The sequence below is a fragment of the Tupaia chinensis genome, unplaced genomic scaffold (assembly GCF_000334495.1).
Source record: "Tupaia chinensis unplaced genomic scaffold, TupChi_1.0 Scaffold000046_3, whole genome shotgun sequence".
Classification (NCBI taxonomy): Eukaryota; Metazoa; Chordata; class Mammalia; order Scandentia; family Tupaiidae; genus Tupaia; species Tupaia belangeri.
Genome location: NW_006159504.1, coordinates 1,147,734 through 1,175,050, shown reverse-complemented (window position 1 = coordinate 1,175,050; position 27,317 = coordinate 1,147,734). Strand labels below are relative to the sequence as shown.

The following is a 27,317-nucleotide window of genomic DNA, read 5'->3' as shown; positions in this document are numbered from 1 at the left end:
TCTCTCTGACTATAGCAAATTCTAAAATAGTAATAAGTAAATAAATATTTTCAAAAACAGTATTGACACAACAAATGCAAGCTTTAGCATCTGGTACTGCTGTTTACTACACGGTGAATTTGGTGTTTATCATATCGTTTCCTCATATGAGATTACACATGCACTGTAGAAAAAAGAAAACCTTCTCTACTCTTGGGGTCTCCAGCTAGGCCTAACTATTAAACTTAGAATTAAACTCAATAGGAGAAAAGCCTAAATGTTTAAAATCATTTTACATGCACATGGCCAGCCTCACAGGAAAGCGGAGACCGAAAGAAGCGCTTATTTATGAGACTGAACAACGAGTAGGGAAGACAGGCGTTCCTCACGCTCGCATCTCTGATGATAAGGATTTCTTTCCTCCAGGCATCAGGAAGACATCTTTCACGTAATTTTGTTTCCTGCCTTCAGGAAACAAAAGAGGGTTAGAATGCCTTTCTTGAACCTGCTGTTGAACCTTTAGTTTAAAATTGTCAATATGCCAAAACAGCTATTGGAGAGTGGCCTGCGCTGAACGCCAGCACCCAGCACAGCGCGGACAGGAGACACCAACAGGGTGTTTTCCCTCACATCCCACCCCACTTCCTGGCAAGCTCTGCCCAAAGTGCATTTTATTGTCTGCTCACAGTTTCTCTTTCTTTCCACTTTTGCATCCCTGGGGCATAGAAACGTCTTTGGATAAGTCGGGAATTTAAATCAATCTCTGTTCAATGAAAAGTGCTTAAGATTCCCCAGTTCTGATTGCAAGGAGCAGTTTCGGTGTTCACGCTCTCACAGCATCTCGCCTCGGTTCTTCTTCGGGACTCGGTTATTCCTGTAGAAGATGAACGAATATGACCAAGACGAGAAAAGGAGGTTGCAATTTTCATCAGCTACAACCTCCCGAGGAGGTTTTCAGTTCAGTGGTCCTGCCAGTCTGCACGGCCCTCCAGGGCGGCCTAGAGCGCCCCCGCCCGGGCGGCAGAGAGAACACGAGGCTTACACAGAGCCTTGGCCGGGAAATTCCCTGGACCAAATGCCCGTAAGGAAAACAAGAGCATCGTACAAGGGAACCGCACCGGCAGGCGCCGGAGCATAGGGGGCGCGCGCTGGCGTGGGGAGCGCGGCTGCGTACGCATCCCCGCGCGGCTCCGCCTCCTCCCGGGGTTGCCTGGCAACCGCCCCGGAAGTCGCCGGAGGCGGGTCCGCGGCGCGGCGGAAGATGGCGGAAGGCGGTGCTGAGCCCGGCGAGCGGGAGAGGAGGTCTTCCGGGCCGCGGCCCCCGAGCGCGCGGGATTTGCGGGTGCAGCGAGAGGCGGAGGCCGAGAGCGAGGCAGGAGGCGCGGGCGGGGGACGGCATGGGCGCGCGCAGGGCGGAAGCCGCCTCTGACTTCGGCTGCCTTTGCCAGACCTAATTCGGGGACAGCACTGGGACTCGGTGGTGGTCGTGGGAAAAAGTGCTCGACCCTGAGTCTCCTGCCCACCCCGTGTGCCGTGCATTTAGAATGGCGTTTAGTGGGGTCGGCGGGTGCTTCCCGGCTGCTGCTTCCGTCGTGGGACTTATACTGTGGCCATAGGGAACGAGCAGTCATTTGTTCTTTCTGGTCTTGGATGCTGTTTCTGACTTGCTTACTTAAATATTTTAAATGGCTCTTTATTATCATACAGCTTTTTTTCTTTTAATACGGCCGTACAGCCTAGTTTTAAACATTAGCCTATAAAACCTCGCACATAAGGAATGGAGAAATAAAACTTGCGATGTTACAGGGCACGACCTTAGTACGAGTTAGCTAAGTACCAGTGCACCAAGTCCTGTTTAAAAAGATGCTAGCACCACTTTGCCCGTTACAGGCCGTTTTTCTGTCTCCTTATAAGATTATTGATAAAATTGAACAGGTAAACATCTGTAAGGAGCTGTGATAAAAATTAATGAGACTTGGGTTGGGCAGGTGGCGCGGTGGTTAAGGGTGCTGGACTCCCACATGGCCCACCGCAGACCAGCTTGCTTTCTCACCCCTCTCTCTGCCCCCTCACTCTCCCTCTCTGATCAAATTTAAATAAATAAGGTTAAATAAAATAATTCTTTTTTAAAAATGAGACTGAACCCACAAATCTTGGTGTAGCAGTTCTGTTACTTTGTAGCCACATGTCACTCCAGCTCTTTGAGCAAACATATATTGACCACCTGCCAGGTAACACGATGCTGAACTTGGTAATGTGAAAATAAACAGGGCGTCATATCCACAGTTGGTGCTGGACACCTTCAGAGGATACCTAAGTGTAAAAGACTTATTTCTACCTTTTGGAAGCCTACAGGGCTTTTTCCATATGATTACATTTAACATAATGTTTTAAGATAGGTGTTTTGGGTCCAGCGGGTGGTGCGGTGGTTAAGGTGGCTGGATCCCACATGGTGGATGGCTGGATTGGAGTTCCTGACCTGGGGGACAGAAAAACAGGACTTGAATGTGTGGGTGCTGGAGATCCCTAGAGGAGACTAGAAGGGTTTGTTGTGTGGCTATCCCGGCTGCGGGTTGAGTTCTTGCTTTCTCTCTCTCTCTCTCTCATGCTTGCTCTGTAACAAAACAAACTTTAAAAAACAAAAAAAATGGAGAGAGCTGGGACCAGCAGATGGTGTAGTGGCTACGTCACTGGACTCCCATGTAGTCAACTGCAGTTTGAGTCCTGGACTGGCGGCTTAAACTTGAGACCAGCAGTTAGCGTAATGGCTATGTCACTAAACTCCAATGAAGCCCACCGCAGTTCAAGTCCTGGACCTGGTGGCTTAAACTCACTCTGGGCGCATATGCGTGCGTGCCCAAGATCCCGAGAGGAGAATAGGGAAGGGATTGTGGTCTGGCCATCCCCCCTGGGGGTGATTTCTCGCTTTCTGTCTCTCTGTCTCTTTCTGGTGAGTGCATGAGCCCTATAGCAAAAAACCTCCCCCCGCCCCCCCAAAAAAAAGAATCAAAGAGAATCAAAGGAAAAAACTCACACTGGTCGCATGTGCGTGCGTGCCCAAGATTCTGAGAGGAGTATAGAGGAGATGGGATTGCAATGTGGCCATCCCCCCGGGGAGTGATTTCTCACTTTCTAGCTCTCTGTCTCTTTCTGGCGAGTGCACATACCCCATAGCAAAAACCTCTCCAAAAAAAAATAATAAAATGGAGAGAACAATGTAAGATTAAAATGTGAACTCATTGGAGAATAGTTCAGTGCCCAAAATTGAGTCCATAATGGTGGTAAATAATCAAGGAATGGGAACTGTCATCCACTTTATCTTTTCTTATATAGACCAACATCACTAAGAGGTAACGTGGCCTGTGGAATAAAACAGTGATCAGACCAACCATGTGCTGTCCTGCCCCTTAATTGTGTAAATTTCGGAGAAGTGCCTCAACTTCTCTCATCCTTAGTATCTTCATTTGTAAACTGAAGGTGACGGTGGTGGTGTAAGGATTAAATAATGTCTGTAATGGTTCTCGGCACAGTTCCCATACTATCTTTGCTCAGTACTTGCATGGCAAACATTTGATTCCTTTACGAAATAAGGAAAAGATGCTGTAACTTTAATTGGTTAATCTGTTCTAGTACCATTAAAGTTAATTCTTTATATCTCTAAATTAAATCCCCTTTTATATGAAAAGTGAAAACAGGACCAGCCAGTGATGTGGTGGTTAAGGCGACTGGATCCCATACGGCCAGCTGCACTGTTTGAGTCTCCGACTTAGTGGCTTGAGAAACATGCCAGGGGCATGTGTTAGGGTGCCCAAAATCTCAAAAAGAGAAACCGAGGAGAAGGGATTGCTGTGTCACCATCCTTCAGGGGGGATGTTTTCTCACTTCTCTCTCTCTTTCTCCCCCTTTATTCCTTCATGAGCCCTCTAGCAAATTAAAAAGAAAAAAGGTGAGAACAACTTGGTTAATAACCACCTGGTCCTTGACACAATGTTTATAGACTTAATCCTTTGACTCAGTGTAGGAGTAATTGTTGGAGATGTTTGGATAGATGTCATTAATTGTGAAGATACCTTTATTTCCACCAGAAATTAGAAGATAGGGGTTTATTTTTTTCATCCGTGTGCTTTCTGGTAGGTAGGTCACTGGGAAGATAACTGATTTCTTCATGAATGTGATTTCGTAGATCAAATACAGCATGTAAGCATTCATAATCTCTCATTTAGAATTTAGTAAGAGCGTAAAGAACCTGCAAAGAAACTTTAAAAACAAACTAAGTGATGATGTATTGAGAAAGCATCAAAGGTTTGAAAGTATTGATAATATTCGCCCATCTGTTTTCTTGGATATTGATTATGGGTTATCTTGTTATTGTTTAAGCTAGAAATGCTTATTGTGAGAAGTGATTATGCAGAGGGAGTCATTTCTGTCATGCCCAGCTCACGTAGAGTCTAAAGGCCGTTGGGATAAAGCTCTCAGGTCACAAACCCCCGCTCCAGAAACTCTGTCAAGCCCAGCTATCAAAATTACCTATTAAAACCATCAGACTAATTTTGTCTGGTAGCTGCCCAGCAGCTTCTCTGGTTTTAGTACAAGCTTCATGTAGAAACACCACTGGCATTCACCAAGAAGCTTGCCAGCTCCTCAATGAAGCCACTAGTGCCAGTCAACATTCTTTCAGACAACTTGTGTAACTTCTTCTCCTTTCCCAATAAGACCTCACTCCTTTTCCTTGTTCTTTGAACATACTGGAGGCCACCCTGACCTGTGTGTATGCTCCAGATTGCAGTCTTATTTTCCTCTATTCCCAAATAAATCCTTTGGTTCATAAAAGTGTAGCCATATTTTGAGTTTACCATTAATAGTTAGCTAATTTTGGAGTTTTCAGTGGATACTTCTTATTTTGCTAACACCTTGCTCTAAGAGTTTTTCATGGTGAGGAAAGGGCGACATGTTACTAAATGGAACAAGCAAAGCTATTCCTTAGTAAGTAAATCTTACGTGCCATGCAGTGTAGGGTAGATGTGGAAGGGAGGAGGGAGTGTTTCAGGTGCCGAGAGGAGGACAGCCTCCCTGCACCTGCACCAAGAGCCTCTGAGTTACAAAGTGTGGACATGGATATCTCATTTGGATATTGAGCTAAGAGTAGTAAAGTTTGGAGTGGGATTATTACTGACAAGCCTAAAAACATCTTAAGTGCTCATTAGCATTTCTGAATGTTTTTAGAGACCCTTGTCTCTTTGAGTGTCTCTCAGTCCATCTTCACACATGGCATAAACAGATGAATAAGCTATTTAACTCTTTTATCCCAGTGTTCTTTCAGAAAATGTCAAAAGGAGAAGATTTTTATTACTATTTCTGTGCTTCCGTATAGGTCAGAATGGGGGAGGGGGAGAAGAAAGCGAGAGGGTTAGCAATAACTTCAGTACTTATGGGTTATACCATTGGGCTTGATAGTTGGTATGCTAAGAGTATAAATGTCTAATCCTGCATTATAAATACCACAAGTATCCTACCTGTTGGATATAATTATTCACAATCGTTGAGTGTGCATCAGAATCACCTGGGAGACTTGTTAGAGCAGATTGCTGGGTCCCTTCCAGAGTCTAATTCATCATATCTTCCTGGCATGAACATGCACATCTAGGTGATGCTGAGGTTGATATTTTGATTAATAACACCTTATTGTAATTTCTAGAACTTACTACTCTGACTTTGAGAATTCAGCTTTTAATCTTATAATTTTTCTCATTCAGTTACTTTGCTTTCAGTTTTGTTTTCAAATTTTCCACATTTCTAATTCTAGAGAAAAGATTATCAGCGCTTACATAGTTTATTCTCTCTGTGTTATTGAATCATTAAATTTTGAGAGTTTTTTGTTATTGTATTGGTTTTGACCAGTTCTTCCATTAATTTTGATCAGTTTGGATGGTTTCCTCTTTGAGTGTGGCATCATCTGTTATGTCAACTGGTAGACATTAAGTTTTTTAGTAATACTAGTGAACTTATGCTAGATAACACCACATACTTCAACCCTTTGTCAGTCATTTTAATAGTTATTGATGTGCCATTAATAACTAAGATCTTTTAGCCACATAGACTCCTTACTCTAGTAATCATTTTATTCATATTCTCATATGTTCCACATTCCACAGTCAAAAGGCATTATTTTACTTGCTTTATTTCACAGAAGAAGATTATTTGATTGGCAGCATTCGTTCAAATCCTAAAGCAAAAAACAAACAATATAAAACTGTATAATAAATATTACCTGAATTTTAAAATCCCTAAGACATCAATCTATATCTGTTATGACTCATACTGTATTACAGTCTAATTTAATAGGGATTTGTTGAGTATCTGTTAAATACTTTATTAGCAACAATTTGAGAAACTTGTAGGAAGGATAAAATAGCAAAAGTACACAAGTAATGACAATATCATTGCTTAATTATATAAATGTCGTTAGGGAGATAGGTGCTGTGAGTGTTTAGAAAAGACATCTATTAAGAAAATTAGAAAAGGACACATTATAGCCAGGTTGACCAAAACCACAGACAAAGACAAGATACTAAGATTGGCAAGAGAAAAGCATCAAGTTACCTGCAAAGGACATCCCATCAGGCTAACAGCAGATCTCTCATCGGAAACAATGCGGGCGAGGAGAGAATGGGAAAATATATTCAAAGTGTTAAGAGAAAAGCAATTTCAGCCAAGAATACTGTACCCGGCAAGATTATCTTTCATGTGGGAAGAAAAGACAAGCACATTCTCAGATAAAACCTGAAAGAATTTACTAGGACCAGACCAGATCTCCAAAAAGTTCTCAAGGGTGTGCTATATCTGGAAAATCAAATACAGACACATGGAAATAAGAGTTCAAAAACTAAGAAAGTGGCCAACTTAATCGTAGGGACAAGTCTGGAGTTGAATATTATATCCCAGAATTTAATCGGGAAAATTGAACCAGAACAGGTAATAAAGTACATGAGACTGATAGGTTCATGCACCTACCATTTGGACAGAATCCTAAACTGTTTCCTGGCTTTAAGCAAAGTTCCTTGGCATTTCTTTGATTTAAGTTAAAACTGGTTTTCTTAATAGTACTGAGTGAACTTACTATTGAAAGTAGTTAGATTATGTAAGAAATTGTGTGATCAATACAATGTGGGTGGGAAAGGAATGGAAGACAATTGTAGACACCAGAGATAGTGTGAGAAGAGGGTGGGAAAGGACAGAGGGTCATAAAGAGGGGTTAAAAAAAATTCTAGGAACTAGAAATGGAAAATTTTTGATAATATGCATGATTAAGTCACTAAATGTTTTATGCGTTTGGCTTTTGAAAACTCGAACAGCTGAGTGAAATTATTTTGTGAGATTTGATAAAAGAAACTGACATTAAGATAAACCTCTTTTTTTTTTTTCTTTTCCTTTTTTTTTTTTGGAGAGGGTTTTGCTATAGGGCATGTGTGCTCATCAGAAAGAAAGAGAGACAGAGAGACAGAAAGCGATAAATCACTCCCCAGGGGGTATGGCCATGCCATCATCCCTTCTCCTCCATTCTCCTCTCAGGATCTTGGGCACACACGCACATGCGCCTGGCGTGAGTTTAAGCCACCGGGTCCAGGACTCAAACTGCTGTTGGCTACATGGGAGTTCAGCGACATAGCCATTATGCTAACTGCTGGTCCCCCAAAATGAAACATCTTTAAGAATTCTTAAACTTGTAGAAAAGTTATGTAGGTCTAAATTTGAACATAGTTTGTTTCATAATGCAGTTTTTGAAACTATGAAATAGTGCATTGAAAATAATTTAAACCATTAGTATAGCTTAAATTTGTTCTAATATGTGTGACGTTTCAGTTGATCCAGTAAAGTGAAAGTTACAACTAGTTTATTTGGAGAGGAGTCATTTTCAGCAGCAACCATCACTTTTTTATGAGAAGTCTTTAGCACTGAATTTCAAGTTAATGCCCTATTCATAACTTCGAGTTGTGCAAACGAGTTTATTTCTAGTGTTACACTTTCTAACAAGCCCATTACTGTGTAGCTGGCCTTGGCAGAATTATATGAAGACGAAGTGAAGGGCAAATGCTCCAAGGCTGATAGACCTAAAGCCGCGGCCTTTAAGAGCCCACGCACACCACCTCAACGGTAAGTTTTCTTTTTTCTTTAAAAAATGAAAACCCTTTTAAGTTCATTAGTCTCAAATTATTTGAAGTGGCCCTGAGGATTTTTTTATTATAATTTCTTAAGTACCACTTGTATATTATTCCTGGAAGTTTTATAGTCTTTCTGAAGATGAAAGAAACAAAATTACCTTTAAATTTCTAATATTGGGGCCAGCAGGTGGCATGGTGGTTAAGACGCTGGACTGCCACATGACCAGCCATGGTTTGAGTCCTTAACCTGGCGGTTTGTTTTCTCTCTCTCTCTCTCTCTCTCTCTCTCTCTCTCTCTTTCTGTCTCTGGTGAGCATACATGCTCTATAGCAAACTTAAGAGAAATGATAATTTAAAAAAAGATTTTAATGCCTAATGTTTTGGTGGAGTCATATGAAAGGATGACCTGAGAACCATCTTTTCTGGGTGCAGTGATTCTCCGATATGTTTTTAGTCTTAGGACTCATTAAGGGTCTGGTGAAAGCCACAGACCCTCTCCTCTCAAAACAATATTCTTACATAATCTTGTCAATTGTCTATGTGTTTCTTAAGACCCACCCATAGAGCCCTTCTGAGTCTTTTGAACTCTATTTAAGAATCTATAACTTACTGCTGTCATTCCATTAGATTATAATTTGTCTAATGAGTGACCTTCTATATAGTATTTGCTGATGTTAAAAATCTGTGGACTATAAAAAGAACCAACCACAACGATTTAAGAAATGAGAACCAGGCGTGCGAGTTGGATCTCTGTTTATATAGGTTCCATATCCACAAATTCGACCAAATGCAGGTAGAGCCAGGCCATGCCTGGTATCATATGGGAGAAGAGGTTGTTTTCTAAAAACAGGCACATGGGAGAAGAGGTTGTTTTCTAAAAACAGGCACGAAGGGACTACAGGGTGGCGTAATGGTTACACTGATGGACTCCCACATAGTTGACCACGGTTCAAGTCTCAGACCCAGTGGCTTAAAACTCACACCAGACACGTGTGCATTTGTATCCAAAATCCCAAGAGGAGAAGGGATTGCAGCATGGCCATCCCCTGTAGGGGATGATTTCTTGTTTTCTATATCTCTCTCTCTGGTGAGTGCAAGTACCCTACAGCAAAGCTCTCTCAAAAAAAAAAAAAAAAAAAGAAAAGAAAAAGAAAAGCACTAAAGTTTATATAATTTTCTTTCAGTTATATCTGATGCTAAGATTATTTACAAGTAGTCTAGAGATGACTTAAAATATATGGGAGGATGTGCATAGGTTATTTATAATTATTGGATCTTAGGAAGAGTCATGATGTATCTTCATCTATGTTTTTCTGTGCAAAAATGTGTCATGATTTTTCCGATGACTCAGTACTGAGCCATTTTATTTAATGGACTTGACCATTTGCAGATTTTAGTGCCTGGGTAGGTCCTAGAATCAGTCCCCCATGGATTCAAAGGGACAACTTTATATTATATTGCTGTGAGTTTTCTTGTTACCAGGGATATTGTCATTAACATTTTTTAGTACTGCATATTTTATCCCTGTGCAGAAACTTGAATTTTCCTTTAGCTCTCATTTTCAGAAAGCCTATAGTTTTACCAAAAGTTGACAAATTCACTGGAAGAGATAATTTCTTCCTGTTTTGTTTGTCACTACTCCACATCCTCTCTTTCTTTGGAGTGGATGAAAATGCCATATCTTTTTGGACCTGAATGAAAACAAAAAATAACATTTATAATTTCCCCAACTTTATGTCATAATTTTCAAACCCATAGAAAAATGAAAGACCAGTACAATGCATAAATACTGTATTTCTCACCTGTATTCACCAGTTGTTGACACCATAACATTGATCCATGCACTTGGTTTCACTCAGCCATTTGAAACTGTAGTCACCATGAACTTCACCTCTAGATGCTGCAGCTGTTTCCCCAGAGAGCAGGCACACACCCCTGCATCACCTCGATGACATTAGCAGTGATTAGGTAGTAGTGCTCCATGTATAGTCTGTGCTTGGGTATCTCTCGTAGCCTTTCTTTTGGATTTAGGATCTGATTAAGTATCATGGATTATGTTTGGTTATTCCTGTTTTGACTTTTTGAATCTAGGACATTCTTTCCATCTTTTGTTCTTCTTAGCTAAAGTATATAATCTAAAATTTATTACATTGAATTTTTTGAAGTGTCTAAGCCAAGTATCTTATAGATTATTGGTTCCTCATAATTAGAGTCTTGTTAAGTATTTTTGTCAGAAAAAAATGAGATGAAATTGCCATGACGTGATATTGTCATAGCTACATGATATTGTCTGTTATGTGATATCAGGAGCCATATAATTACAGGTTTTTACACTTTTGGTGATATGTTCACTTGGTTAAGGTGCTGATCATCACATCACTCGTTGTAAGGTATCGCTTGTTCTTTGTAATCAGCAGGTTGGTATCTTAGCGTTGTTTGAATATCTTATCCTTTCATTTAATTCTCATTTTTTAAATAAATACATGTGTATAAACTTATACTTCATATATATCTATAGTTTTTTAAAGTGATTCCTTTTTATTTATTTATTTTTTTGGAGAGGTTTTTTTTCTATAGGGTGTGTGTGCTCACCAGAGAGACAGAAAGAGGGAAAGCGAGAAATCACCCCCCCGCTCCGGGGGAGATGGTCACACCGCAATCCCTTCTCTTCCATTCTCCTCTTGGGATCTTGAGCACACATGCAAACATACCCGGCATGAGTTTAAGCCACCGGGTCTGGGACTCAAACCACAGTTGACTACATGGGAGTCCAACGACATAGCCATTATGCCAACTGCTGGTCCCAGATTAATTCCTTAATTTGTACATTCTCCCAAGTTTTGAAAGAACTTAATGTACATTTGTATGCCTAAGCTTTTACTCATCCACTGTTCGGCCATTGTCTCTCCAGGTGGAACATAAGTTGAATGACTTCGTTTACTCTTAATGTTCAATCAAAATATTTGAGTTCTGTAGTAAGAGTACTATATTAATATTGTCCTTGCTTTTTATGTATAATCAAATGAATGGTTTTTCTCTTTTCTGCTGTTTGAAAGTGTTGTCCTTAAATATTTGTAATTTGGTATTCTTGTTTTTTAGGACTTCGTGCCTCAGATTTTATCTCTAAGATTATTTATGTGCCCTTAAAATATGTTGAGACTTAACCTATGTCTCGTCTACTTAAAATACGATGTATAGCAAATTATTTGGAGTCTTTTTTTTTTTTTGTCTAATTTTGGCATTTTCTAACACTTAATGCAGTTTTTTTTATTTATTTATTTTTTGTTAAAGAGACATTTATTTAGCATCATGCTCACACTATTTCATTTAGCAGTCAACAGCATGGATGCACCAACAACAAAGTCTACATCATTTGCTGGAATGCTTTATGCTTTCCACAGAACAGAAACTAAAATAACCTATTATGCAATTAGTCACAAATATAGTCCACATGTTTTTTGCTTATACACGTTAGTACTGTCTAAAACACGTTGTCTTTATAGCAGTGAGGCCCTGCTGCCACTGTGCTTGGCGGGGTTCAGTAATCTGTTGTGACCTGTAGCTTCCCTTTACTTCTCTGGCTCTCCTTTCCTGTTAAGCTTTCTTTCCTGGCAGTTAATTAAAACCTTCTGCCACTGCCATAGCTACCGCTGGTGCCGGAACTATCATACCCACCTTGATTTCATGGTTTGGCTAACTATTGGCCTCGACTGCCATAAGGACCAGAGCTTATGCCTCCAAAGTCTCCTCCCTTCATGGATCCAAAATGTAAAGACTGATTGTTGTAATTGCCAAGATCCTTTTAGCTTCTACCACCTCCAAAATTGCTTCCATCATTACCAAAGCCGTTAGATCCATCCCCACTTCCACCGTATCCACCACCACCAGAGGTGCCACCAAAGCCACCATGACCACTGAAGCTTCCCCCATAACCAGAGTTGTCATTACCACTAGAGCCACTTGCACAACTACCACCAAAGTTTCTAGAACCACCTCTTGGGCTGGAGGAAGCACTGGCCATCTCTTGCTTAGACAGGGCTTTCCTTGTTTCAACAGTTGTGGCCATTCATAGCTTGGTGTTTTTGAATGAATGTTTTAACCACAGAGTCGTGATCTTCAAAGGTTACAAAAGCAAAGCCCCTCTTCTTTCCACTGCTTCGGCCAGTCATGATTTTAGTCACTTCAATTTTCTCATACTGTTCAAAATAATCTCTTTTTTTTTTTTTTGGAGAGGTTTTTGCTATAGGGCGCGTGCACTCGCCAGACAGACAGAGACAGAGAGATAGAAAGCGAGAAATCACCCCCCCAGGGGGGATGGCCACGCCGCAGTCCCTTCTCCTCCATTCTCCTCTCGGGATCTTGGGCACGCATGCACACGCACCCAGCGTGAGTTTAAGCCACCAGGTCCGGGACTCAAACCACGGTCAACTACGTGGGAGTCCAGCAACATGGCCATTATGCTAACTGCTGGTCCCAAAATAATTTCTTAATGATGTTCTTCAGTGTCTTCTTTAACGCCACCAACAAAAATCTTTTTCACAGTTAAGCGAGACCCTGGTCTTTGAGAATCTTCTCTTGAGACAGCCCTCTGGTTCCGCAGCTCTTCCATTCACTTTGTATGGCATTGCATTCATGGCCACACCCACCTCCTCCACAGCAGCATACGACAAACCCAAAACCCCTGAAATACTTGGTGTTTGGATTTCCCATTACCATGCAGACCATGAGCATTCGCCATAAAATGACTCCTTAGGTCCTCATTGATTGTTTCAAAGCTCAGCTCTCCCACGAAGAGCTTCTGTAGCTGTTTGGGCTCTTTAGGAGACTGGACTTAGATATGAAGACAGTGGGAAGAGAGACTTCAATGCTTTCCCAGTGGCTTCCACAGGCAGAAAGAAAGAATGTAGCTCTTTCAATTTCATGTTTAATATGAACATTTACTCAGTTTTAATTTGTTCAAGTACGAAAAATAGTGCTTACTTTCAGGGTCCACCTTAGGCATTATTAGGAATCAAAACAGTTATTGTCATTTTAAGCCAGTGTATTTTCATTATCTGAAATGCAGCATAATGTGGTCTGTGTTTTTAATTTACATGCGGAGATACATAATTGACAGAAAAGACCTCAGAAATATAGCCTGATGCCAATTTAACGTATTCGTCTAAGAAAGGCTATATGTCACAAGCAGAGCTTAAAGAAATGCCCTCTACAAGTGGTTACATAATACTGTTTTGAGAATTAAATGAGATAAAGTGTATAAGATGCCTAGTACAGAGCTGATACTTAACTGGGCCTTAAAAAGTGAGTAGGAATTAGGTAAGCGTAGAAGACGAGATAAGTTCCAGGTCTGAAGAGGCACAGAAGAGAAAATAATCAAAATTACCAGAGGGATCAGAAAAGGAACCAGCGTAAGTTTAATGAATAAGTGGCAAATAAGGTCAGGTGGATAAGGTGCAGCCGGGGGCTTTGGTTAGCACTTTACTGCTTCTGTCTGAAATTCCTCATCAATTCTGAACGGGAGATCCACATTCTCATTTTGCTCTGGGCTCCACACATTGTGTAGCCAGTGCTGGATACAGCCACATTGTGGACTGGGAAGCCAAGATGGTGAGTTATATTGGGTAGAGCAAGCAGCAGAAAGCCAGAATGTTTTTTAATGTAAATTTAATTATAAAAACTTTAATAAAGTGATAAAAGCTTTAACCCTGGAGATAGACATAACTCAGTTCTAATATTTTTTCCTCTCTGTTCTAATAAGATTTTGCAAATGGTCAAGTTATTGAAATTCCCTCAGGGGACCAGCAGTTGGTGTAATGGCTATGTCACTGGGTTCCCATGTAGTTGACTGCAGTTCGAGTTCCAGACCCCGTGGCTTAAACTCACACTGGGCGTATGTGTACGCGTGCTCAAGATCCCGAGAGGAGTATGGAGGAGAAGGGATTGCGGCATGGCCATCCCCCCTGGCGGGGGTGATTTCTCGCTTTCTGTCTCTCTGTCTTTCTGACTAGTACACTCACCCTATAGCCAAAAAAACAAAACTAAACTAAACCTCCCCCAAAGAAAGAAAAAAGAAATTCCTTCAACCTTAGTTTTATTCAAAGGCCAAAACCCCAAAGACTTTCCTCAGTGATGCGTTAACCACTTTCCAAAATATTAACCTTTTTAAGCCCATCTTCTGTCTCATTTCCTCAAGTCTCTCCTTGACTTTCTTGGTACCAAAATTGCTGTTTCTTTGCCCAGTAGAATCCAGCACTGCTATTTCTGTGTTCTCTAGGCCCATTTCTGAAGTTGGAGCAGAGTACACAGTGGTCACTGCATAGCTCAGACACAGAAAATTTGTTTACTTTCAATACAGGAGTTGTAATACAGTAGCTCTCTTCAATCCAAACAATTTCTAAGAAATGAACTCAGTGTGTGGCCCTGTTGTCTAGAATTAGATGTTTGTAAGGTCCAAATCTAGTGATCTCTTCACTAACTAGGTCTTTACTAAGTGTGGGCTCCTTAGGGGAAAGGAACCAGCTTCCAGTTGTCGACACTACCTTCCCTACATCACGAGTGTCCGATCTGTGAAGAGATGCGTTTGATAAGCAAGTGCACAGGGCCAAGGGAGGAGAGCAAGCACACAAGCCAGCTCTCATGCTGGAGGCCACGGTTGCTATCAGAATCTGCAAACTCAAAGTATTTGAGCTATTTACTAATGTTTTTCTTAATCTCACTTTAAAAATTCAACATTACTATGGAAGTCACAGGAATAATTTAAGTCATTTTGTAAGACCGTGTAACTCTTCAGAATAGTTCATATCTGTTATTCTGAGTTTTTATTCATGAACTGTAATGTTTAAAGGTTTTATTCAAGTGAACGTGAATACAGTGGATTGCATATAGTTCGACCTTCAACTGGGAAAATTGTGAATGAACTTTTTAAAGAGGCGAGGGAACATGGGGCCGTCCCTCTGAATGAAGCCACAAGAACTTCAGGTGATGACAAGTCTAAGGTGAGTGTGCAAGTTTTAAACTAACTATACTTTTTCTATGTTTGATTCCTTCTATTATTTTTTATATTATTTGCAAACACTGTTTTCTAATTTCATATTTCTGTTGTAAATATTTGTTTCACTTTTACGAGGTTATAACTTCTATTCATGATTTAAAGTCGAAGCAATTTCTTACATTTTTATGCCACTGTTATGTACTGTTTAGTTTTGAAATAATTACAGATTGATAGGAATTTGTAAAAAGAATACAGAGAGGTCCCAGGTACCTTACCCCGGTTTTCCTCAGTGGTTACATTTTACATGATTATAATAAAAGATGAAAGGCAGAAATTTGACCTTGTTGCAGGTGTGTATATAGATTTGTGTACTCAACCATGATGGTACTATTCCATCAACACAGAGCTCTTGCCTCATGATGTATCCCTTGCTAGTGATCCCCACCGTTCTCTCTCCTGCCATCTCCGATCTCTGGCCAACACTCATCTGTCTTCCATCTCTGTAATTTCATAATACTGAGAATGTTACACATATGGAATCATACAGCGTGTGACTATGAGGGGTAGCTTGGTGTAAGGCCCTTGAGATCCATCAGTTTCTCCATCTGTCAGTGTTTTGTTCCTGTTACCCCTGAGTATTATTCCACAGGATGGGTAGACCTCCATTTGAAACTATTTATTTGTTGAAGGACAATTTAATTATTTCTGGTTTTTAACCATTGCGAATAAAGATACCGTGAGCAATGTGTACAAGTTTTTGTACAGATGTAGGTTTTTGTTTCTCTGGGATAAATGCCTAGGAGTCCAATTGCTAGGTCATGTGCTTACATGTACATTCAGTGTTTTAAGAAACTACCAAACACTTAACAATGCATTTGTACCATTTTATATGCCCACAGTGTATGAGATGTCTAGTTTTTCCATGTTCTTGTCAGCATTTTGTATTTTCCTATTTTTAAATTTAGTCATTTAGTGATTACACACCGTGGTTCTGATTTGCATTTCTCTAAAGACTAATGATGTTTACATTTTCCTTATGGCTAGTGGTTGTTCACTTTTCAGGTACTTACTTAACTTTTCATTATCTTAATTACTCTTTTCAGTGAATTATTTCTTCATGATCTTGTTCATTTTCTATTTGGATTGTTTGATTAGTTACTATTGAGTTTTTTTTTTTTTTTTGAGAGATTTTCACTGTAGGGCGCGTGCACTCGCCAGACAGACAGAGAGAGACATAGAGACAGAAAGCGAGAAATCACCCCCCAGGGGGGATGGTCACGCCGCAATCCCTTCTCCTCCATTCTCCTCTCGGGATCTTGGGCACGCACGCACACGCGCCCGGCGTGAGTTTTAAGCCACCGGGTCCGGGACACGAACCGCGGTTGACTACGTGGGAGTCCAGCGACATAGCCATTATGCTAACTGCTGGTTCCCTGTTACTATTGAGTTTTGAGAGTCTTTAAATATATCTTAATAATAGTGAGTCTTTTGTCAGATACATCTTTGCAGCCATTTTTCCCATACTGTAATTTCCACATCTGAGGGAGAACATGAAGTGTTTCTCTTTCTGTGTCTGACTTATTTCACTTACAATGCCCCCCAGGCTCATCCATTTAACCTAACATGACATGATTTCAGCCTTTTAAATGGCTGAATAGTAGTCCATCGTGTGTATGTATGTGCGTATATACATGCCACATTTTTTTAAACTATTTGTCTGTTGATGGATACATGGGTTGCTTCCATGTCATAATTAACATTTTTTCAACCTGGAATTCTCCCACAAAAATCATTTGGGGAAGTTTTCTAAACTACCACATGGTTGAAAAGATGTGAGGTGTATCTAGATGTGAGTCTCTCTTTTTTTTTTTACAATTATTTAATTTTATTTATTCACTCATTTATTTTAATTTGACCAGAGAGAGACACAGAAGAGGAAAGAGAGAGAGGGAAAGTGAGAGAGGAAACCACCAGGTCTGGGACTCGAACCGTGGTCGGCCATGTGGGACTGTCCATCACCTTAACCACCCCGCCACCTGCTAGTCCCGTAGATGTAAGTCTTTTTAAAAGGTCTTTTTGAGCACTAGCAGTTGGCATGGTAGTTAAGGTGCTAGGCATTCCCACATGACTGACCATGATTCAAGTCCTGGAGCTGGTAGCTTGTTTTCTCACTTCCCCTCTTTCTCTGTCTCTCTTTCTCTTTCTCTGTGTCTCTCTCTGTCAAATTAAAAATGAATGAATAAATAAAATTTAATAAATAGTTTTTTGTTTTGTTTTGTTTTTTTAAAAAAAAAGGTCTTGGGACCACAGTTGGCATAATGGCAATGTTGCTGGACTCCCATGTAGTGGACTGTGGTTAGAGTCATGGACCCAGTGGCTTAAACTCAGGCCAGGCGCATGTGCGTGCATGCCCAAGATCCGGAGAAGAGAATGGAGGAGAAGGGATTGCAGCGTGGCCATCCCCCCTTGAGGGGGGGGGTGATATCTGCTTTCTGTCTCTCTTTCTCTCTCTCTCTTTCTAGCAAGAGCATGCGCCCTAAGCAAAAGCCTCTCCCAAAGAAATGGTCTTTCTGATTGTTTTGACATTCACTATTGAGAAGCATTGGTGAGAATTTCTGTTCTAAGTGAAACTTAAATTTTAATTTTCATTTCATTATTTTTTAGCAGATGAAATTCTCTTTCAGTCAAATCTTTAAGTAATTTTGGCAGGCTCCCCAGTGCTTCCCATGTGGGAAGGCTCTAGGTTCCTGTCCAGGGTCTGCCCCGACAAGCTGGGTATGCCATGGACATGACTGGCTGTAGAGCGGAGGGGAGAGTCACGGTGTGGAGACCCCGGTGTCCAGGTCTGTCTGTCCCTCTCTCAAGAAGGAAATTATAAATAAAACAGACAGAGATTTTTTTAAATTATCATTATTTTAGGAGAAGACTTATAATCAAATCATGGGGTGATTTCATGGAGTAAAGAAAAAATTTATAATTGGGTAGAAATTACCCTTAAAAAGCTCTATTCTTATTTAGAAGCTGCTTTTATTCAGCTGTAACAAGTCAGCATTTTTTATGCTGCTGAAGGTAGACGCCTCCCTTAGCTGTGGGGGTATATTCCAAGACCCCCTAGTGGATGCCTGAAATTGTGAATAGGACCAAGCCCCATATGTATTGGTTTTACTGTACATGCATACCTATGATAAAGTGTGCTTTTTAAATGAGGAGCAGTAAGGTAGTCAACAATAAGTACTGATGAAGTGAAACAGTGATAGCAATACACTGTAATAAAAGCTATATAAATGTAGTCACTCTCTTCCTCTCTTAAAATATTATATACTGTCTGTTTCAGCTGTTTTTGGACCACAGTTGACTGGGAATAACTGAAACTGCAGAAAGCAAAACTGCAGGAAGCGGGGACTGTTGTATACGATCTGTCCAGATCAGGCAAATCTTTACAGACCAAAGCAGATTTATGTGAGGGGCTGAAGCTCAGAGGAAGTGGGAAAGGGTGTGACTACTTAATGGGTACAGGGTTTTCTTTGGGGGTGATAAAAATGTTTTAGAACTGGGACCAGGAGATGGTGTAATGGTTACATCACTGGACTCCCACATGGCCACGTGCAGTTTGAGTCCCGGAACTGATAGCTTGAAACTCATGCCCATGCATGCCCAAAATCCCAAGAGGAAATGCAGGAGTGGGGATTGGGGCATGGCCATCCCTCTGGGGGTGATTTCTCGCTTTCTGTCTCTCTGTCTTGCCAGCGAGCACACTCGCTCTACAGCAAAAATCTCTCAAAAAAAAAATTGTTTTGGAACTAAATGGAGGTGGCAACACCAATAACAAGGGCTTCTGCTTTTTCACGTGGTCTGTATGAGACAAAAATATCATTCCTTTTAGTCACCATTTATATCATGAATAAGTTTTTAATTATCACACTGTTTAATTTTCTAGACTAAATTATATCAATTTCACATTTTTCTTACAGAATTGGAGAAGCTGCATGAGCCAAAATTACTTACAGATTTAGTTTAATGTTTAAATGCATGTTTTATTTAAGGTTACTCTATAAATTCTTTCAGCCTCTGAGTCATTAATTTTTTTTATGGAAAGAAGCATAATTTGGGGGCTAGCAGTTGGTGTAATGCTATGTCGCTGGACTCCCATGTAGTTGACCATGGTTCGAGTCCCGGACCTGGCGGTTTAAATTCACACCGGGCATGTGCATGCATGCTCAAGATCCCTAGAGGAGAATGGAGGAGAAGGGATTGCGGTGTGGCCATCCCCACTGGGGGGAGATTTCTCACTTTCTGTCTTTCTCTGTTTTTCTGGCAAGTGCACATGCCATATGGCAAAAAAAAACTCTCAAAAAAAAAAAAAAAAAAAAAACAATATTTGTACTTGAATATGATTCTCTGTAGCATAAGACTTCCATTCTAATATAGTTTTTCTGGTAAGTTTGAACCAGTTTGGCTAATTATACTTTATATAGTTTTAAAATAAATATTACACACTTTCACATTTTGCGAATTAACTCACCTGCTGTGTATTTCAGTCATTTACAGGCGGAGGATACAGATTGGGTAATTCCTTTTGTAAGCGGTCCGAATATATCTATGGAGAAAATCAGCTGCAAGATGTAAGCACAATAATTGAAACCCAAAGATCTATATTTCCCTCTACTTTTGTTTTACACAATTAAAACTTGATAATATAGTTTCTTTGTGTTTCTCTTTGAAAAGAGCCAGAAGGATCAATGTGGACTTAGAGCCCCAGTTTTTATGCTTTGTGTCTTAGTCATGCTTTGCATTTAGAGACCCATAGATATTTGCTGACAGAATGTGTTCACTGTCAAAGTGAGTTTACATATATTTTGTTATTATAAATAGTGTAATTTGTCTATAATATAAAATGAGCTAAGTTGTAAACATAGAACACCTAAAGTCATTCTTTGTTTCTGTTGCCTTTTATAACTTCGGAGTTACGAATTCACTTCAAACATTTATGCTCTCTTGGAAGGTCACTAGAAAGTCTGTCTTTCCGCTTAGTGTGAATATTTAAGTCCTATGGCAGAGAAGAAGAATATGGTGCAGATGAGAAGGGTGGGAACAGTTAGTGGCAACTGGATGCTGTCTTCTTACAGCTCTCGTTTCCTTTGGGAGCCACCAGTAATTATACTGCAAGGCCAGGGTCCATCAGCCTCGGTATTTGCTACCATTGTCAACCTGATGAGCTGAATACGTATCTGCTGGGCACACATACCTGGTTTCATTTATGCCTTTATAAATGAAGGCTAGTGTGAATAACCTGTTTTAAGTTAAGTAAATGGTTTAATATATTGTGAGTTATCACATTTGAAAGTTAAAATTGTTTGGTGGAAATGAATTTTTGTATTTTTATTTCCTGTGCCTGAAAGGTTCAGATTTTACTTAAACTGTGGAGCAATGGCTTCAGTTTAGATGATGGAGAATTGAGACCTTACAGTGACCCGACAAATGCTCAATTTCTGGAGTCCGTTAAGAGAGGGTAAGTGTTTATTTGTATCCTATTTGTTATTTAGAGTGGGACTTTTTTCATTTGACAAACTACTATTCAGTAGTGTACCACTGGTTTTCAAGAATTAGTTACTGGAATATAGTATTATATAAGCAGTCACTGGAGGGATGCCCTTATCTGAAGTCCATAACACAAGGGTCCTCCACCTGCAGGCCACAGGCTTGTACTGGGCTGCACAGCAGGAGGTGAGCAGCAGGCCAGCAAATCTTCCTCTGCATTTATAGCCACTCCCCAGCACACCATTACCACCTGAGCTCTGCCTCCTGCCAGATCAGCAGCAGCATTAGATTCTGATAGGAGTCTGAATCCTATTGTGAACTGCACATGCAAGGGATCTAGGTTGCATGCTCCTTTTGAGAATCTACTGCCTGATTATCTGAAGTAGAGGTGAGGCAGTGATGCTAGTACTGGGAATCAGCAACAATGCTGCATTATGGTGAGTTGTATAATTATTTTATAATATATTACAATGTAATAGTAACAGAAATGAAGTATATAATAAATATAATGTGCTTGAATCATCCTGAAACCATCCCTCCCACCATGTCCCCTTAGCCCACTGTGAGAAGATTGTCTTCTCCAGAATGGTCCTGGTACCAAAAAGGTTCAGGACTGCTACATAAAGTATTGTTATGACTGGTATGTTAATGTTGTGCAGAAGGGAAATTGAGCATTGGCCTCTTTTAAACTCGATGGAACTATAAACCCAACTCTAAGAACAAACATCTTAATGTACTAAGTCAGTGAGTTGATTACAAAATGTTGCCCCTCCACTAAGCCACTGTCCTGCTTACTGTTGACAGGATAATTCATTGCATGTATGCCTGAAATTCAGCAACTTTTATTAGTAATCTTTTAATGTGGCATTACTGCTGGCAGAAGATTTCAAAAGGTTAGTTTGAAGTTATAATTTGTTAAAGTAAACTAGATAACCAGTTCTTTTGGCCATCTGAAGAACATCATAACTCACTGACCCTTCTCTGGCTCAAGGATGAGAGCTCAAGTAGTTTTTTATGATAATAAAAGCATTTCTAAATTATGATTTCACTAGTTGTAAGGAGATCTTTCCTAAGTAGAAATATAACTACCAACATAAAGTTGATGATAACTGAGAGATGAAGTTAACAAAGGGACCAGAGTAGGGAGTTTCACTCTATAGAAGAGCTGAAGGCAGAGCTTTTCTAACCCATGAGACTTGTCCAGGGAAAGGGGCTAAAGTGGAAGGCAGATGATATTCTTTGGAGTTGAGGTGGTTAAAGAAGTCTGGAGGAAATGTATTTTAAAAGTCTAATTAGCATGAATTCTGGGGGGATTTTTGGAGAGGTTTTTGTTATAGGGCGTGTGCACTCGCCAGAAAGACAGAGACAGACAGACAGACAGAAAGTGAGAAATCAGCCCCCGGGGAGATGGCCACACCACAATCCCTTCTCCATTCTCCTCGGGATCTTGGGCATGCACGCATGCACATGTGCCCAGTCTGAGTTTATGCCACTGGGTCTAGGACTCGAACCACAGTCGACTACATGGGAGTCCAGCGACATAGCCATTACACCAACTGATGGTCCCACTGGGTTTTTTTCTAAGAGTTATTTATTTTTATTATTTATTCATTCATTCATTCATTTAATTTGCTGTTAGGGCACATGTGCTTACCAGAGAGGGGGAAAGTGAGACAGCAAGCTGTCAGGTTTGAGACTTGAACCACGATCAATCATGTGAAAGTCCAGTGCCTTGACCACCATGCCACTTGCTGGTCCCATGAATTCTGAATTTAAATTCTATACAGATTATGCAACACACCAAACAAAGGCAAGAAGTCATTTCCTGCCTTCAGTCATTGAGAAAGGTGGGAAGCCGTTCTCTGAGGCAGTGAATGCTGGTAGCAAATACAAGGACCTAATGGTCAAGTCAGAGCTGTGAGTGGATTTGGAGATCTGTAGAATCAGTGGGAAGAGCAGTAACACCTGATTGGGGGAGTGTTATCTGCTAAGCCCACTATTGCTGCTGCGATTGTTGGTGAAAGAAAAGAACATAGTGATTATGCATGTCCTATGGTACAGATCAAAATTAATTTATTGTTAAGTGACAATGACACATAAACTTGTTAGGCTAGTAATGTTCAAACAAAACAGTATATTAAAAAAGGATTTTTAAGGACCAGGTGGTATGGTGTTTTAAGGTGCTGGACTTCCACATGGCTTACTGTAGTTCAAGTCTCAGAACTGGTGGCTTAAACATCGTACCAGGCATGTGCGCGCCCAAAATCTTGAGAGGAGAGTGGAGGAGAAGGGATTGCAGTGTGGCCATCCTGCCTGGGGGCTGATTTCTCACTTTCATGCTCTTTCTTTCTCTCTCTCTGTTTCTCACAAGCGCACTTGCCCTATGGCAAAAGTGTTAAAAAAAAAAAAAGGGATTTTTAAATTCAAGCCATGCTACATCCTCAAGTACAAATTACAATCAAGAAGAGTTTTACAAAAGACTCTTTGAAGAAAATAAATGATGTCAGATAGTGATTCTCAATTATTTAAGACCCATTGTTTCCTTTTCATAATAAATATTCTGTAACACCATCTTCACTATCCTCAAAGAACTCAAATATAATATTATCTACTTATGCACTTTGCCTAGAAGTTGGTATAATATTCTACCTTAAATATATTAAAGAAATAAAGTAATTTTCTTTTTGAGATTTTTGCCATAAGGCACATGTGCTCTCGGTGGGAGGGAAAGTGAGAAATCACCCTGCTGGGGGCAGTGATCACATGGAAGTTCCTTTTCCTGCTGAAACCCTGAGCATGCATTCATATGCACCCAGTGTGATTTTCAAGTACCAGGTTTAGGACTCAAACTGCAGTTGGCCATGTGGGAGTTCAGTGCCTTAACCACCATGCCTCCTGCCCCAGAAAGTAGTTTATTATAAAATGATTACATATTTCAGTTTGTAAATGCCCAGATATGACCACACCAGAAAGACACAAGAAGTAGTCAGATAGTTTGCACCTGTATACACTCTAGCACTAATCATGCAAATGTGATAGATACAAAAACAGAATAATTAAATATTTAAAATTATCAACTTATTGCTGTGCTTGGCATTGTATTTAAGGACTTGGTAAAGTTTCAACTGAACTGTAGTCTTTCCTCAGTTTACATGGATGTTTTCCTAGAAATTTGAAAGTGTATTAACCCTAAAAAATGCTTTTTGCTTATATGTAAGATAGAGTTAGGTTTTAGGCTCAGACATTATATTATAAACAGTGTTATCATCTACATGCCTCTCTGTTGAGGCACTCAGTGATTCTGTGAAACCCAAGACAAGCCTTCCTTATACAAGACGAATTCTCCATTGTAACACCTCATGCAGAACAGCAGCACACGCAAGTCACCGGACAGTCAGAAACACCCCTGTCACTTCTCAGAACTTCCCCCAGGGAGCTGAGAAATAAATATCCACGCTAACTGTCCTCATAGCGATTTTCTTGTACTAATTTAGATATAAATTGCTGTCTTACAGTTTAGCTGTCTAAATGCCAGAAGCAATCCAAGATCAGTGTGACAACCAAAACATCTATATGTTGAGAGCCACAGAAGAATATGTGAGGTAACTTTAAAAAAGAAAGATCAGGCCAGCTCACGGTCCAGTGGTTAGGATAGCTGTATCCCACGTGGCCTACCACACAATTTGAGTCCTGTACCCTGTGGCATAAAAAACACACCAGAAAAATATATGTGCCTGCCCAAAATCCCCAAAAGACGGAGATACGTAGAGAAGGGATTGTGGCATGACCATGCCCCATGGTGGGGGTGCTTTCTCCTCTCCCTCTCTCTCTAGCTGACACATGTGCCCTACAGCCAAAACAGGAGAGAAATCTACTCAGACTGGTGAGTTGTCATGGAAATTTTTATAATACAATTTAAACAAAAATTGCTGCGTTTTTTTTGTTGTTGTTCATGAACAGTAATCTTAACACTGTAGTTTAATTTTTGTAAAACTTAACTAAAACCTTTTTCCTCTCTTTGAAAGAGAGATTCCCCTGGAGCTTCAGCGACTGGTCCATGGATGCCAGGTGAATTTGGATATGGAGGATCATCAGGATCAAGAATATGTAAAACCTAGACTGAGGTTCAAGGCCTTTAGTGGAGAAGGGCAAAAACTTGGAAGGTAAAATCGTAATATTAGGAAAATGCTTGTCTTTGTTCAATACGATTTTTTTTTTTTTTTTTTTTTTGGAGAAAGTAAAAAGCAAAATGACCAGTAACGTGATAACCTAAATATGAACTGTGAAGACTTTGCTAATAGAACTAAATATGCAAATCTGGTGATAATATTAGTAGTTAATTCTTAGATTGCATCTACCACATTCCAGGCCCTCAAAGCACTTCACACACATTCATTCACTTCATCTTCATAGCGACTCTCTGCTATAGGTGCTATCAGTACTCCACGTTGTAGGTGCAGTAATTTGCCCAAGATGACTGAGCTAAGTGACTGGCATGTGGAATTCCAGCCCAAGCACTCGGGCTCCAGACTGTTCTTCTCTGTGCCATCTGCCTCTTCCTGGTGACACAGTTCAGGTGGGAAAATGGGAAGGGTGTTGATCAGGTGAAACCGTGGATGTCTTTCATCGCTGCCTTAAGCATCCATGTCCACCATAAGTAATTACTAAGCTCTTGCAGTGGGAGCCATGTGCTTATCTCAGTGGTTTTTTAAATAGCCAAAATTTCCAAGTTATGGAAGCCCAGTAGGTAAATCAATGTAGATCTGAACTCCGTCAGTGGTAGATAATGAGGGAATAGCACCAAGACATTTCTAAAGAGCCCTAGGACTTTGAAGAATCCAACTTAAAAACCACTTTGCATGACATAATGTATGAGTGTCTCCTTGATAATATCTGTGACTTAGCAGATCTTCATAAATCTCGTGAACTATGCTGGCAAAAGTTACCTTACTCTCTGTTTATCCACACATCATCACAGGTGACATAGAATTTCAGCACTTGTTTCTAACGTACCCATTTGCATATCCTTGGTTCCTTTTTATGTGTTTCCTCCTCTCCCAAGTTCTTTCCAGTTGCCTTGTTCACCCTGGTTCTTCTCATCACAAAATAGAAAATAACTCAATATTGTTTTAAATACATGTCTTTGATATATCTAGTCTCCCTTTCTGTATCCTTTTCTTCTGATAAGAATCCGATTCTTGGAACATATAGGGAATATAGGAATACGTGTTGACCCTGCCTATTTTGAGAACGCAAACCCTGTGGTGTCCAGTCACAGGACTAACTTAGAAATTTTCTTTTTCATCTCTGTTTTCCATTAACACAAGTCAGGCTTCTTCTGATCTGTACTATATTTCCCCTCTCCTCTTACTTTTATAACTATGACTCCCAATATATCTTATGTTTTTAAATTTTCTAGCATTTCTCATTTTCACTTACTATTTATCAGGGCTATGATTTTTAACTAAAACATGATAAAATGCTCAGTCATCTCTCTTTGTCATATACATACTCTTATTTAAATGTATAACCAAGAATTAATGTTAGACTGCGTATCTTTACTAGTAGAACTATAGTAAATCTAGATTGGGATTAAAGAAGGTAGCCTACAGGAAAGACAACGGAGAAGAGCTAGTAGTATAATCTACAGGTTCTTTTTTTGTTTTCTTAATAGCCAGAGTGCATGCACTTACCAGAGAGACAGAGAAAGAGAAAGAAATAGAGAGAGCACCTCCCTCCCCCCCCCGCCCCGTTGCTGTCCTTTCTCTATTAATCCATTCTGTTCGGATTTGAGATATACACAGACGCATCCAGCATGCTTTTCAAGCCTCTTGATGTCAGGATTTGAACAGCAGTTGGCCCCCGATGGGCTCTAGCTCCCATAAACACTTGGCCATGGGGCCAGCCCCAATCTGCAGTTCCAACCCATGAAATGAGGATATTATCTGATGATAGTATTGCACAAATACCAACCTTTTTCTTTATGTAGCTAGAGAAAATGACAAAAAGAAAGGGAAAATTGATGAGAGTGAGTGACAGGTAGCAGTAATGATAATGCCATATGATCACTAGCTATATTGACCCAGGTTTTGATTATAGAATATAGAAGCTACTTGACGGTTTAAGTGTTAAGAGGTTTCTTACGGGATCTTGAGTAGTTTATAGAATTTCTGAAAGAGACAGCAAACCAGCGTTTCCTTAGGAGAAGCAAATGTCTAGAATAGAGGACTGTAGTAGAGAAAACACTCCCATGTGCTCTCAGCTGCTCAGTGCCCACGAAGCTGGGGACCAGCCACTAACATCCCACTGTGACTGCTGCAGAAGCAGGTGCCTGCATCAGTTGATACCAGAAGATCTGCATCACTTCCCCTTCACAGCACTTACTGTCACCACACAAATGTGCTTGCTGTTTGGTAGAAGTGCAAAAACATAAAGTCCTAGCTGCAAGGGAGTCTGAGAAATGTAGTCTTTAGAAGTTTTGGCTTCTAGAGTATAGACTGTTTCCACTACAAAGAGATTAGCTTTATGGGTTGAGCCTGCATGTGCAGGAACCCAAATGTGGAATAAGAAATGTCTTATCTTCTAATAAGTGAAGGACATCTTACCAGCCTACTTAAGATATGAATCAGTTCATCTTTACCTAGTTAGAA

General features: G+C 40.2%; 1 protein-coding gene and 1 pseudogene across 1 annotated transcript in view; one reads left to right on the top strand and one right to left on the bottom strand.

Annotated features, from left to right (window-relative positions):
- Window positions 1-1,224: 1,224 nt before the first annotated feature.
- UBXN2B (UBX domain protein 2B) overlaps window positions 1,225-27,317 on the top strand; it is a 36,708-nt gene continuing 10,615 nt past the window's right edge. The window contains exons 1-6 of the mRNA XM_006140864.2: window positions 1,225-1,321; window positions 8,027-8,130; window positions 14,983-15,133; window positions 19,668-19,751; window positions 20,529-20,638; window positions 24,693-24,830. Coding sequence (XP_006140926.1) covers window positions 1,241-1,321; window positions 8,027-8,130; window positions 14,983-15,133; window positions 19,668-19,751; window positions 20,529-20,638; window positions 24,693-24,830 — 668 coding nt within the window. The 5' untranslated portion in view covers window positions 1,225-1,240. The remainder of the gene's footprint in view (window positions 1,322-8,026; window positions 8,131-14,982; window positions 15,134-19,667; window positions 19,752-20,528; window positions 20,639-24,692; window positions 24,831-27,317) is intronic.
- Window positions 11,635-14,418, bottom strand: LOC106735415 (heterogeneous nuclear ribonucleoprotein A1-like; annotated as a pseudogene).